Source organism: Podarcis vaucheri (assembly GCF_965113315.1).
Source record: "Podarcis vaucheri genome assembly, chromosome: 1".
Lineage (NCBI taxonomy): Eukaryota > Metazoa > Chordata > Lepidosauria > Squamata > Lacertidae > Podarcis > Podarcis vaucheri.
Genome location: NC_138759.1, coordinates 20,928,325 through 20,942,748, shown reverse-complemented (window position 1 = coordinate 20,942,748; position 14,424 = coordinate 20,928,325). Strand labels below are relative to the sequence as shown.

Sequence of the window (14,424 nt, the reverse complement as noted above, 5' to 3'; positions counted from 1 at the left end):
AATCAGAAGTAGATCTATTATGACTTAAAGTGAAATATTCCTAAGACCATGATGTTTCTCAAGTTATTCAGGTTTTTTGTGACTGTATTATAGCATCCAATATGATTTTTTCTGTGGTTGGCCACTGAAGAGTAGCAGTAATTAATTAATACTAGTTGGAAATGGTTGGTTACTGAAAGGTGTATTTTTAGAATTTTCTGCTGTTTTCATTTGTGATGGTAGTTTTTACTTTTTTATTTTTTATTTTTTGCAGGGAAGAGTTTCGTACAATGTGGGTGATTGGGTTAGTGTTTAAGAAAACTGAGAACTCTGAAAATCTGAGTGTTGATCTTACATATGACATTCAGTCTTTTACTGACACTGGTAAGCTTGACTCATGGAAATCGTTCTATCTCTAAAAATATGACAGCTAAGTTAATTGTGATTTGCCTTGGATCACAGATGTCTTTGCAGTTACAGACAACTGGTAGCAAAACATTTTCCTTCATAACAATAATTTCAACATTTGTTGATATAAATAGTCTGATCCTGTGACCAGGGCCAGTAGTAATCATTGTAGCAAAGTTGGTCTTGCCCTGTGCTGCAGCTTCCACAGTGGACCAGTTGTCTGTATCCCGTCTGAATCATAGCATGCAAAATAGTCACATAGCAATATTAAAACTTGTTGGTTCTCTGTGATCATCATAGTGGCAGTTAGTGAGGGCTGAAAAGGCAGAATGCTGTCCACTTTTCAACATTGCAAAAAAGGGTTAACTTGCAAAGAAGCTTTTCTTTAAAAGATAGAAATGGAGAATTGTGAAGCAAAAAAAAGACCATTAAGAGGCAGCCTGGATAGAAAGAGCTCTAAAGTTCAGGCTTCTCTTGAGAGAGATTCCACTTCTGAAGCATTGTTTATCATAGCAAGGCAGTACAGGAATTTCCATTCTTACACTAACATCCCTGTGTTAAGGTTCACTGACACTGAACTTCCTTCTTTCCAACTTCCATATTGCATTGGAGTTATAGGAAGGTGTCATGTTTTCATAGTGGAACACTAGTCTCTCATCTTGCTGTTAATACCAACTCCCACTTCCAGTTCACACTGCAAACATAAGACTTCCCAAAGAGGGGTTTGCAGCTCCCCCACAGTCCTTATAGCTGCCAAACTAAGCCATGGTTTGTTCTTGGCTACAGCTTGTGGTTAGTGAGGAGAGATCGTAACCACAAGACCAAATTCAGACAACATGCCAAGCCAAACCTTGGCTTAGTGTGACAGTAAAAAGGTCTGGCAGGGAGTAGCAAAGTGGCTAAGAGCAGCTCTTTGGGAGTGTTCTTCTTTGCACTGCCTTGCTAAACCGTAAGTTGTTGTATCAGGCCCATAATTTTGCAGAAAAAATGTGTTTATGTAAAGAAGTCTATATGATGATTTTGTTTTGCATAAAGCCCTTGTGAAATGCTGCTGCAGAGAATTTCAGGGCCAGGTTTTCGGGGGACCAGAGAGGGGGCTTAGAAAGAGCAGGGGGAGCTGCAATGTGTCCTGTGACTTGATGGTGCTAAGAGAGGAAAACAGATTTGCAGGAGCAACCACATTGCTAGTAGCAGTGTTGAAGTTTAAAGAAGGCAAGAAGGAAAAGAGGCTTCATGCAACATTTCTGCAGAATTACTTACACCACCTTGGTTATTATCTCTGTTCCCCCAGTTGTGATTGGGCAGGTGCAGCTTTTTGAACCTGAACTATGAGCTACAGCAAAATCCTGTTACCTTGCTAGCCATGTGAGGTCAGTCTGGGAAGGTGGATAACCCCATCCCTTAGCGTCTGAGCAATGTGACCCTGCCTACAGCCAAGAGGAGGTGCTATACAAGATGTAACAACACTTTTTCTTTGCCACCTTGGGATAAACTTTGAGGCAAAGATAGTAAAAATCACATAACGCCTTTTGAAAAGTTAGGAGAAAGGCATTTGGCATGATGATGCGGCACTGTGCATATTCCTTTTTCTCAGGATTGAAGAAAGTACCGTTTTTCATTCCAAAAGCAGAATTCTCAGGAATGCAAATTTCTTTCAGGACAGGCAAGTAATGGGCTTTCTCCAACTGTAAAACATCTTAACGGTCTTCTCGTTATATAGTTTATAGGCAAGCAATAAACAGCAAGATGTTTGAGATGGAAATGAAAATTGCTGCAATGCATGTTAAAAGGAAGCAACTTCATCAATTGCTACCTAGTCATGTGCTTCAGAAAAAGAAAAAGGTAAAGCTTCAAATGAACTGGCAAATATATGTGTGTATACTCTTAATACAAGCATATTCTAGTATCCCAGATTTCTGATGATATTAACTTGTCATAAAATATTTGTAGTCATAATTATAGGATACCCAAATTCTCTGTAGGCAACCCACTCTTCTTGTCTTCTCTGACATGATTCTGGGATTATCTTTGACTTGTACTTTGGGTGGTAACTGCTCAGAATTCCTGAAGCATTTCAAGTTAGTGAAACTTGCTCATTTTTAACAGTGGACAAGGATTAAAAGGAACAATGTTTTAAAAAATCCTCAGAGGCATTCGCAGAGATACTGCTTTGACATCTGTCAACAGTGATTTCAGACTTGCTGTAGCAGGTCTGTTGAACTTGTGAGAAAATGAAGTTACCTTACCCCAAGTATTATTATTTTTTTTAAGTTCCAGCTCATCTGGAATACCCTTTCACATAAAGTCCAGAGATGGGCATCGCATAAGAAAAGGCAAAGAGGAGGGATCACTGACTTCCTGCAAAGTTGGGTGTACGGAAGCATCTGTGTCCCTATTCAAATGTTGCTTATGAAGCAATCTCAACTTTGTAATAAGACACTTGGTCTTTTCTACTCCCCCTCATAGTGATAAGAAAGCAGCATCGGATCCAGTTTGTGCAATGTTGCTTGCTTGCTTTTTGGCCCTCCAAAAAGGTAAATTTTAGGAAATAATGGAGAATTTTCTGATGTGGTGTCAGTTAGACATGCCTCACTCAAGCCCACATCAGGCATTACTCTTGTCAGTGAGGGGAAGGATTTGCACATGTACAAAGCTTTCGTGTTGATAAATAGGAGAGAGTGAATTAAAGATAACAGGCATGGTAAGAGCAGACTTCTCTTTCTCTATAACCCATCCCCTTCCCAAATCTGCCCTGGAGGATCTCCCACTTCCAGGGCAGATTTTGGCAGTGCGGGGGGAATTCCTGTTGCACCATCGTAAGTCTGTCCTGCTGACAGGTGGCCATATAGGATGTCACTATTTTTCTGCCAAATTACAGTAGACTTTCTCATGCTCCTGAATAGCATTTTGTGATTTATGGTCTCACCGATTTCAGCATTCGACAGAAGGGGTCAAGTTGACAGCGCTGAACGACAGCAGCCTAGACTTATCTATGGATAGTGATAACAGCACATCTGTGCCTTCTCCTACTAGTGCTATGAAGACAAGTCCATTGAACAGTTCTGGAAGCTCTCAGGGGTAAGAATTCGGCTATCTGATGACAACATTCTCTAAACCACATTTATCTCAAAGTAAAAGGAAACAAATGCTTGCTGGGTTTGTTTTCCTTGTCTCGACACATTTCCATCTATGCAGAACATCCATCCCTACTTTCAAGGTGTACTAATTAAGCATCGTTGCTCCTTCTTCCCATGCTACTGTTTCAGCCACCACAACCATAGTGCTTTTACAAGAACTTCCTGGTGCTAGAGTAGTTATTCAGACAAAAGCAAGCATTATTTCTCTTTATGTTTTGTCTCCTATCATTGATGGCCTGTCTCTTCTAACACTCTGTGCAGAATTGCCAATGAGGGTGTTTCACCAAGTTGATGCTTTCTGATGGATTGAAACTTATATGCTGATAATTGTGATTCGAGCACGTACAGATTGTGGCCCACGAAGCTGAATGCAGCCCCTCAGCCATGTATTCTGGCTTGCCAGGTTCAGCTATCCTGTTTGTACACCCCTAGGGAGTTAGTAAATCCAGGAGGCTTATCAAGCCTCTCTAGATGCTGCTGAACTATTTGACTTGGTGAGTTGCAAGTTGTGTGGGCTTGCTTTAATTCATGAATGTGTTGTGTTTTTTCAAACAAATTATTTTAGCAGAAGCAGTCCTCCTCCAGCTGTGACGGCAGCATCTGTGACCAACGTACAGGCTTCTGAAGTCACTGTGCCACAAACAAATTCCAGTGAAAGCTCAGGGGGTAGGAACATAATAATATTATTCAAATACTACCTTTCTAAGTTGGTTTTCCCTTAAGTCATTTTTTTCTCTCTTTAAAATTGTTGGTGATTTGCCACTTGGCAGAAACTTATTTGCAGTACAAATATTGTCATATACTTTGCAACTTGTATTGTGAAATTACATGCTGATAAAGCAGCCAAAATGCAAACAGCAGAATTACTTTTGGAAGTTCAGAATCTTTTAAAATGGTCTTTGTGCTCTTCACAATATGGTTACACAATGATTGCACAGCAGCTAAGCGGCATTGTTCCTCTGACAAAATCGAAGTTATTCACCAGCTTTATTGTCCTTGTCACCCACCCCTAAAATATTTTGGCAATATGGAAACAGAAAATCTTATCCTGCCCTAGAGTGATCATGTAATAAAACGTGAATAATAACCCATTATTTAACCAGCTGTCCAGTGCTGGTCAGTATCTTAATGCTAGGGAAATGTGATACAATGGTTGTCTTTCCTCTAGACAGTAACAAAGTTACACTTTTGATAATGTCAGGTCGTCAGTATTAGGAATTCTCTGTCATGGCATTGAGAGCTCTGCCAAGGAGCCCCAGATTTGAAACTCAGCATAAATACTGTGAATTATAAATTCGATGTATTGCATGCCTTCAGATGGCAGTATTTCCTGCCGTGGAGCTCTGAGCACTGAAAGACAGAACTCATGGCCGTTGAGCCTTCAGTCATTGCTTAAAGCTCAGTAACAACAAGGTTTAGAAACTTTTTAATGCAATACCAGATTTCCCAAGGGCAAGATTAAGTATTGAAACCCATGTTTTGTAGTATGATGTATTACATAAACGCTTGATTCCTCCACCCCACCAAGTAGCCATTTAGTGTTCTTGTTGAATGCAGTTTGACCTTGAAAACTGAAATGTCTTTGAGCAGAGCTGTACATATGTTGTGATTCTGTGGGAGTGCAAAAGAAGTATAAAGTGTTGATTCCTGAGAAACTGGGCTCTTATTTGTTTTTAAAGAGAACTGGTAGCCTTTTGAGACATATTTTTTAAAGTGTGCGAGCAATGCTTGTTGAAATCTCAGGTGCCAGAGAGGTGTGTTGAATCAGTGATTGAGGATGGCCCATAGTGTCCCTCAGCCACATGATTTGGAAAGCTGGAATAAATTGTATAAAACAGCAAATTTGGGTAACAAATAACATACAATATGAAAACACTGGAGATTTGCACAATTTGAGAAAATTATCCAGGCCACAAAATCCCTCAGTGTAGGACTTGGATTGCTTAGGCACAGAACTCTTGATTTATTTATTTTTAGTTCTAAATGTACAGCCTTGCTCGTGGGATTACATGCTGAATATTTGATTTCATGGTAATCGTTACAATATATTTCCCAAGGTTCTTCAAGTGAAAGCATTCCTCAAACTGCCACACAGCCAGCCATCTCTCCACCACCAAAGCCTACCATCTCTAGAGTAGTTTCTTCAACCCGTCTTGTCAACCAACCACAGAGACCTTCAGGAAACGCCACACCGAAAGTAACTAGCCCTGTAGCAGGTGTGAAGAGGACATCATCCCCTCATAAAGAAGAGTCTCCCAAAAAAATAAAGACTGAAGAGGTAATTTTATTTACTATTGATTTGAGTTTTTTTGTGTATGCTGCCAGGAAGTGGTACCAGAACTATAGGATTAATTCCTCAGTCCTGGGAACAGAGTTTTTAAATAGGTGGTGAATTCATTGGTTGCCTATGACAGCCAATGAGATTTCTTTGAACAATTCAATACAAGTGAAAATAACATAGGAATTAGCAGGCAATGCAAGCAAAAGGTTTTACACAGTTCAGCCTTCTCACTACAAGTTGCTTTTTTCAGTTATTTTAGACATCCTGTGGAAGATTCCTAGGTGATTCCAGAGTTAGCAGGGTTAGTGAGAGGGATGTATGTGTTATCTGCACATAACGTGTTTTGGGAGATACCCATGTAGCAAAAGTTGCTCCCAGTTCCAGTCAACACACAGCTTAAGGTCTGAATAGTTTACTGTTGCAGTTTGTAGGTGATGCAGATACAGATATGTACAAGTGCAAAAAATATCTCTGCAGCTCCAGCAATTCAAGCTGTAACAGAATCTGTCTCACTATCAAACACTTCTGGTCAGACTCACTCATTTGATCAAAGCTGCATTTGTTGCGGGGTGAGGTTGGGGGGGTGGCCTCTTGCTGAGATGAAAGAACTTGCTTGGCTTTAGTCTGGATTTAGGGCAGGGGTGGGGAACCTTTTGGGTGGCAGATCCTAATCAGGACCAGCCTTGCAGGCCAAATCCTACAGGTGTGTGGGATCATGTACCTGTCACTCACTCAAATGCCATCATTAAGATGCTGAATGATTGACAGCGGTGGGGCTGCCCATCTGTCAAAATCCTTCTTTGCAAGCCTTCCCTTTGTGAAACACTGCTACCAACTATTTTCCTTCAGCATATTGTTCTTGGACTCCAACGAAATATTTGAATCTACTTGTGTCCTGTTCTCAAGAAGCCTCTCCCAAGAGTCAGAGGGTGCACACTGGCACAGGGAGCAGTGAGAGATCAGAGAAGAATCAGGCGAAGGCACTTCCCACAGCTTAGTTTATGGAGAGCACTTCTCCCAGATTTTTATCAATTAATACCAGAAATACTTTCCATCCAATTCAGGGAATCCATATCCTTGTGCCTTGGGAGAGGCTTTTCAGGAGGAGGGGACAGGAAAGTTGCCTCACATTCATCCTCTTCAGTTGACATTCCTCTAATTCCAATCGTGTAGGTTAGTCTTGCATCATGGCCTGCTGTCCTTTTTAAGATGTTAATTTTTGTTCTGTTTTGTGACAGGAGGAAGTGAATGAAGATGCTAGCTGTCTTGATACGAGTGATCATGATAAAACAGAAACTAAGGTAAACTTCTCATACAACTGTAGTACAGTGGTACCTTGGTTTACGAACTTAATCCGTTCTGGAATTCTGTTCTTAAACCACAGCGTTCTTCATCCAAGGCTTGCTTTCCCATAGCAGTGGGGGACTCAAATTACACTCAATGGGAAGCGGAACATGTTCTTCTCCTAAGGCAAGGTTCACAAAGCAAGACACCTACTTCTGGCTTTGCAGCGTTCTGAATCCAAGTTGTTCATAAACTAAGCTGTTCTTAAACCAAGGCACCACTGTACTCTGATTCCCACAGCTTCTGAAACATGATGCTTGTACGTTCAAGTTTTGGGGCTACTTTGTTTTCTTGTTCCTCATGGAGATACTTTGCATAATGCAGAGAGGCCTAAGTGAGGAAAAAAAGATTGGTTTGGGAGCAAAAAAACAGGCTTGAAATTGCATTGATAAATCCATGTTTACTTTGAAAACAGCAGTTAAAAATTAGCATTTTCCATTTCTGACAGCTTCAGCATATTAAGAACATAAGATACCTGCTAGATGAGGTCAAAGATCCATCCAGTCCAGTATAGCCAATCAAATGCAACAACAGAATTACAATTCATCGATCACTTTAGTGGCATCACTTCTAGGTTAAATTGAGACAAAAGACTTTTATCACATTACATGTGTTAATTAGCTTACCAATGCCATGGTTCCTGTGCTATCTCTGATTGTTTCTTACAAATGGTTCCCTGCCCCCTCCAGGTATTAATACAGTCATCTCAGCAATTATCACCAATCCTGTGCTGTTAAAGGTGTGCCTGTTTAATATAAATTTAAGCTGTAATCACTTTTGTCATCCAACTCCCACCGTACAATTTTCTTCTTTATATACCTGCCAACTAAGATTTCACTTCATGCATCTGTCAACGTGAAATCTTGTGCCATGATAAATTTGTTGGTCATTAAGATGCAACAAGACTCTTTTAATTGTTTGGAGCACCCGTGTTGTGTAGATACTGTCATTTTAATGCTGAATATTTGCCTGTTGTTTGCACTTGGCCAGCAATAGGTTGTTGAACCTCTTCCTGGAAGACCTGGAAGAGGCAGGAGTTTACAGTACTTACCCCAGAATGCTTAAAATAGGTGGTATGGAAAAATCTCAGGAAGTGTGTAACTATTTCTGTCCTCCTTGACATTAATAGCTCATTCAGTGGTACCTCGGGTTAAGAACTTAATTCGTTTCGGAGCTCCGTTCTTAACCCGAAACTGTTCTTAACCTAAGGTACCACTTTAGCTAATGGGGCCTGCCGCCGCGCCGCCAGCATGCAATTTCTGTTCTCATCCTGGGGCAAAGTTCTTAGCTCAAGGTACTACTTCTGGGTTAGCGGAGTCTGTAACCCAAGGTACCACTGCATTGCCCTTTTCAAAGGCACCATCCTCCCCACACACAGTGCCAGGGAATATGAGAGAATCACTGTTTTCCCCTTCACCCTGCAGATTAAACAGGGTGAAATAGCAGTGTATAAACAGGACACTGTGTAAAATACATTACCACAGCAGTAAGTGTAGGGGGGAAATACTATTACTTCCAAACTTAGGTTTCCGCATGCTCTGCATGTTAAGTGAATAATAGAATCGTAGAGTTGGAAGATACCCATAGGGTCATGTAGTCCAACCACTTGCAATGCAGGAATCTGAAATAAAAAATCTGTGATAGACGGCCCTCCAACTTCTGCTTAAAAGCCTCTAATGAAGGAGGGTGCTTGTGGAAGATGCTGCAGCACCACTGTTATAAAGGTAAAGGGACCCCTGACCATTAGGTCGAGTCACGGACAACTTTGAGGTTGTGGTGCTCATCTTGCTTTAGTGGCCAAGGGAGCCAGCTTACAGCGTCTGGGTCATGTGGCCAGCATGACTAAGCCGCTTCTGGCGAACCAGAGCAGCGCACAGAAACTCCATTTACCATCCTGCCGGAGCGGTATCTATTTATCTACTTGCACTTTGACGTACTTTCGAACTGCTAGGTTGGCAGGAGCAGGGACCGAGCAACGGGAGCTCACCCCATCGCGGGGATTCAAACCGCCAACCTGATCGGCAAGTCCTAGGCTCTATGGTTTAACCCACAGCGCCACCCACTGTGTGATAATTAAGCTTGTGTGCTACCAGCTGTGCTATAGCATCAACTCTTAAACGCCTGGTGCTAAAGTTATGTTGGATCTTGCTCATACCATTTTTGTTTCTGCCTTTTCAGGAAGCACTTGATACAGATTCAGAGATGGCCTCTCAACCAGAAACCCTTCCGACAACAGTATCACTGCAAGCTCCTCAGGTACTCGAGTTTCGTTTCATAGTAATGAATCGCACAAGGCACCAATAACTCCATGATAGGTAGAGTTTGGGGGATGCTGCAAGTGGTCCAGAGACCTGTTCCACACAGCCATGGATGAGAAGCTGTTGTTTGCTATCCTCCTGGATAGCTCTGTTGGTAGAGCACGAGACTCTTAATCTCAGGGTCATGAGTTCAAGCAGAAAATTCCTGCATTTCAGGGGGTTCAACTAGATGACCCTCATTGTCCCTTCCAACCCTTCAGTTCTATGACTCCACCTGCAAGCATTCATGCATTCACCATAGCATGTCACTTGATTCCTCAACCTTTGTAGACATCCTAGCAGAATGGTAGATTGACTGCATTTCTCATTGTGCCAGGATCCCCTGCCCACCCAAATGGCAAAGAGAGGAAGGGTGAAGGACCATGAGTTTAAGACCCAGACAAGCCTTATGTAAATTTTATGCAATCCTCCTTATTTTCATTACCTACAAGGCCAAAATAAAGTGGTTGGGCGTGACTGAAACCATTATGGCAGTGGGAGAATTTAATAATGCAACACACTTGGCATTGTTGGACATGTTCCTAATTCCATTTGTGCTTGAAATTATGTGTCCTAACACTTTTTTCTCACTTTTCCACTCCATCAGAAAATGCCCAGTACAGACCTTTCAGATATTCCTGCTCTCCCTGCAAACCCTATTCCGGTTATCAAAAATTCAATAAAACTAAGATTGAATCGATAAAACCAACCTCAGGGGTCCATAAACAGTATCTGCCAATTCAACCTATTGTCTTCTAAATGCTGAAATGGAGAACAGAGAGTGCAAGACGAGAATGTGAACGCAGATGGATTTAGGTGTGTTTTCTGCACTTCCCTTGCTGGGCTATAATCACTTGATCTGGAAGTCCAGGTTAGTATGTGAAGTCAGGAGTACTATTAAATGTGTTAGCAACAGTTTTACATTGAATATTTCAAAGGATTACTGCCTTTCAAAAGGAACGGGAATACTATTTCTAGCCATATTTGACACTGATTGGATTTATGTTGATGCATTGTTTGGAACACACATACACAAAAATAGAGCTTAAACTGGCAAAAGAATCCCTTAAAATGCACTTTTATGTACTTTTTTTATTGAAATATGACTAATTTTAGCATTTCAGCTTGATAGGTTTTTTTATTTTTTTTATTGGAGATATTCTTCAATATCTGCAACCTTCAAATTAGAGAATGGTCTGATACATTGTGTACTGCAGTATGCGCTGTATCTAGCTCTGTTACCAATAACCCAGAGTAAAACTTTAAAAGAAAATGTCAAATCTTGAGGTTATAAGTTTGAGAAAACAAGTATTGGGTATTTGGCGGGGCATGATTAAGAAGTGGTCTATTTTTTATTTATAGGATTATTTTATGGTGCATACAAATCAGCTATCAAAAAAGCAAATAGTTTTTCATTCAGCTAATCAGATCCCCTCCCATTCCCTTCCTGTAGCTGTCATCATATTTCTTGGAGGGGGGAGAAAAGCTTTTGCATTTAACTTGTGTTTCAGTTTGTATGCCTAAATTTGGACTAATGTCGTCCGTCAAATGCTGGTATTTCTTTTAACTGGTCATGATGGTGGTTACAAAAGCTCTATAACTCTGTGGCCCTTCAGGCACGAGTGCCACGCCCCCCCCCCCCAGCCCCATGACTGAAATGGAGTAAATAAAGTGTGCCTGTGAAGCATTTAACTCTGTCTTGATGGCCTTTTCATCACTAAATATAAGAGTTTTGTACACTCCATAAAAGTCCTGTCTGCATTACAAACATCTCAAATTTTAAATATATATATATGAAGGCAGATCTTTCTTACCCCTATAGGATTTTAAGTTTATTTTATTTTATTTTTAGGTAGCTCACCTGAAAGTAGTTTTTACATTCTGAGCGTTTTCTTTTAAATCACAATTCTAGCAGACACTTGAAAACCTGATTAGCTCTCCTTGCCCAGTTGTCTTCGTTTTGTTCTGTAGAGCTATAAAAATGACTAGCGGCAACTTTGTTTAAAGAGGTATGAAAATCTCACGTGACTAAGCAGCAGAAAGTGAGGAATGCCAGTGATTATCAGATGGAGATAACAAGCTATATATAACTTTTGATTCAATCAAAATTAAGTGGGGATGGTTAAATTGCTCTTCCCATATTTTCTGATCAGCATGTTTAATGACTTCCTTCCCTGCATTGTGCTCAATCCTCCTACATGTGCATTTCCATGTTAAAGTAAAATTACTTGCTCTTCCCCTCCCCCCCCCATAAGTTAATTTTCCAAAGCCAAGAGATTGCAGCTTACTCTCCCAACCTCCCCAGTTGTGCAGTAACCCAAGATTTTATTTTCTGCCCTTTTGTCTACGATGCTTAATATACAAAATTCTTGCCCTTGCCCTGTACAGCCTCCTGTGACCCAACCTTCACTCCCGTAATATTACCTTGCACCCTCCCTCTCCCCCGGGACCCAGTCCAAAAGGTTTAACTAACAGTTGAAGTGTACAAACTGTCTGTGTATTTTGTGTAGCTATGGAGTTTAGATCGAACTTGCCAGGCACAAATTTAGTCTCGTTTTGTTTACACATGAGGATTTTTTTCCCTTTTCATTTTATTAAACGTTTCATGTATCTGCACCCAAGTTTTGCCAAGCTGGAAACTTGGAATCTTTTCTGTATAGTGACTTTTTAATTCTAGTTTTCATAACCTGGAGATCAGACTGTTGCTTTCGCATGATGTACGTAGGTGTCTCATGACTGGAGTTGCTTTGTTTTATAGTATCTGTACTCCTTGTATTTTTCAAGAGCTATTTTGTAAACAGATGATGTATTTCTCCATGGAAAACAATAAAAAAACAGCACAATCCCACCGTGGCTTGGTTTCTTTCGAACGTGTAAAATAGTGGTGTCTCAAAATGGTCAAATTGACTTAATTGTCTCTTGCTAGTTGGAAAACTATGTGAAAAGAACGATGCCGAGAAAAGTATTCAGTAAATAGAAGCTGGTTTTAAAACCATCAATTAACAGTGTGCTCAGTTTGAGTCTGTTAAAAGGGGGGGAGTAAATTGCTATTTTCCGGCCTACTTTGTTTTTCAAAAGACAAACAATAGGGTACTTATTACATATTATCACATAGTGTCCAACTTAACCTTGCATGCTAGAGTAGGGGGAAAGCACATGAATACAAACAATTGAAGGGGGGATTTAATTTTAAGCTTGAAGAAGCTGCTTCTTTTTTTGTATTTGAACCAATCAGTAATGTGGCTTTGTAAGTACATAGCTCTGGGGGAGAAGCATTGTTAATTGCTTTATTACCAGCAGATGGCAGTGTTTTCTTTGGTTTCAGTGGTTCAAAACTCAAAATGATAACAAAGAACTGCTACAAACAGTGCCTCACTTAACTTAAATTGCCCATTGGCCTCTAGGCCAGAATAAAACAGGTGATTATTTTTTTTAAGTTGTTGTGCAATCTCTTTAAGTAACAAGCTGTGTTAATGTAAGCCTCAAACAGTATTTCATTGAAATATCCCATCAATTGTCTGGTTGCACCTGAAATTAACTGGCCATTCTTGGGTCAATTTATAAAAGCTGCACAGAACCGAGTTGCACTGTTTCAGGATTTTCCCCAAATTTAGCTCTTTTGTGCAGCATCAGAAGCTACACGAGAGTGTCTCTGAAAGCTGGGTGAATGGGAGTTGAGATTGATCGCCTTGAGAAACCTATGAACACAGTTGCACAAGAAAGCACCGCCTGTAGTTCTTCGTATCTGATTAAATTTTGATTTTAAATATATTTATTTAGGGGAACTACCAAATTCCAGTGCATTTTCATTTACTCCTGACTAGTACCATTTGCACATCTCATCTTTTACACTGGGTGTGTATATTTTAAAACACATACCTCTCTTGTAAGTGTACATTTGGAGAGTTTATATGTGTAAAAACCTCCAAAAACTGAATCACCTTGAAGCATGCTTCTTTCTTGGCTTTCTTACCAAATCAGGCAAATTATTCAAAGATTTAAAGTCACTCTGTTCTTCCAGTTATAGAATACCTCCTCTATTAACAATTATTTTAGTTTTGCTTTAATCATCTTTAAAGCATTAGTTTGGTATTCAGCAGAAACAACATTATCACAAGTTTGTTGATTGAAGCAGATGCAATTTGAGAAGGTTCAAACTAGTATTTGAAATCTATACGCATCAAACATCTGTCACTATCATCACCAAAAGAATAGTGCCAACTTTGATATCAAACTTCAGAGTCTATGCCTTGTTATAAAAAGATAACACAGTGAACCACTGCTGGATGTCCCATCTGTTTTGGTTGATATTTAAACCCTTAATGACTTTTAAATGAAGTTTAGGCATGTCAGTTTGTTGATACTAAATTCCGCCATGTTTGGTGCTCACACTTAGATGAAGGTTAGGTCGTGGCAGAGCTGGCTGCTTTCCTTTTTCTATCCGTGCATCATACTATCCAAGCATTCAGTACTACAGGGAAATGATTTTAATTTGCTTTTAAGTACATTAGGAATTCCCTGTCTGTTTCAATAAATATATAACAAAATGAACTTTAAAGGCAAAGTGAGGAGAAGCTGAATTCAAGTAAAATTGTTTTGTGACGGATGCAAAAGCTGCGCATTAATTAGTCTGTGGAGACATAACATCTAGCAAATTGCTGTTCAAAAAAAATATGAAAGAATTTGTACCGGGAGAAGAGTTTTTAGCTATAATTAGGAAAGAGAAAAATTAAGGAATGGTAAAGATGTGGAACTTTACACCATGTACACTTTGCAAACAGATATTAAAGGGCTGATGGAAGGGGAGAGGTCAAAAGGGGTACGGTATTTAGGAAGTTTACTAACTAAATGTAGCTTCTTGCCAGTGCATCTGTGCACATACATCCAGAGATGTAGGTGGGGTGGTGGTGGTGCAGAGTTGTGGCCCCTTCCAACTTTGCATTTATGAATCCGGGAGTAGGGAGTAAATGGGTAGCAA

At 40.1% G+C, this 14,424-nt stretch overlaps 1 protein-coding gene across 3 annotated transcripts in view; it reads left to right on the top strand.

The window, feature by feature from the left end:
- The window catches only part of PAPOLA (poly(A) polymerase alpha), a 44,242-nt gene extending 31,948 nt beyond the window's left edge, over window positions 1–12,294 (top strand). Inside the window, exons 15-23 of one of the 3 annotated variants that reach the window (XR_014218171.1) lie at window positions 254–363; window positions 2,108–2,229; window positions 3,323–3,465; window positions 4,090–4,190; window positions 5,582–5,802; window positions 7,044–7,106; window positions 9,328–9,405; window positions 10,054–10,640; window positions 10,680–12,294. Coding sequence is in view for 2 of the 3 variants with exons in the window: in XM_082217612.1 (XP_082073738.1) it covers window positions 254–363; window positions 2,108–2,229; window positions 3,323–3,465; window positions 4,090–4,190; window positions 5,582–5,802; window positions 7,044–7,106; window positions 9,328–9,405; window positions 10,054–10,149 (934 nt within the window). In the remaining variant the exon portion in view is untranslated. Of the gene's footprint in view, window positions 1–253; window positions 364–2,107; window positions 2,230–3,322; window positions 3,466–4,089; window positions 4,191–5,581; window positions 5,803–7,043; window positions 7,107–9,327; window positions 9,406–10,053 lie in introns of all 3 variants that reach the window. The other 2 variants (XM_082217613.1, XM_082217612.1) reach the window with 2 other exon arrangements.
- The last annotated feature ends 2,130 nt before the right edge of the window (window positions 12,295–14,424 follow it).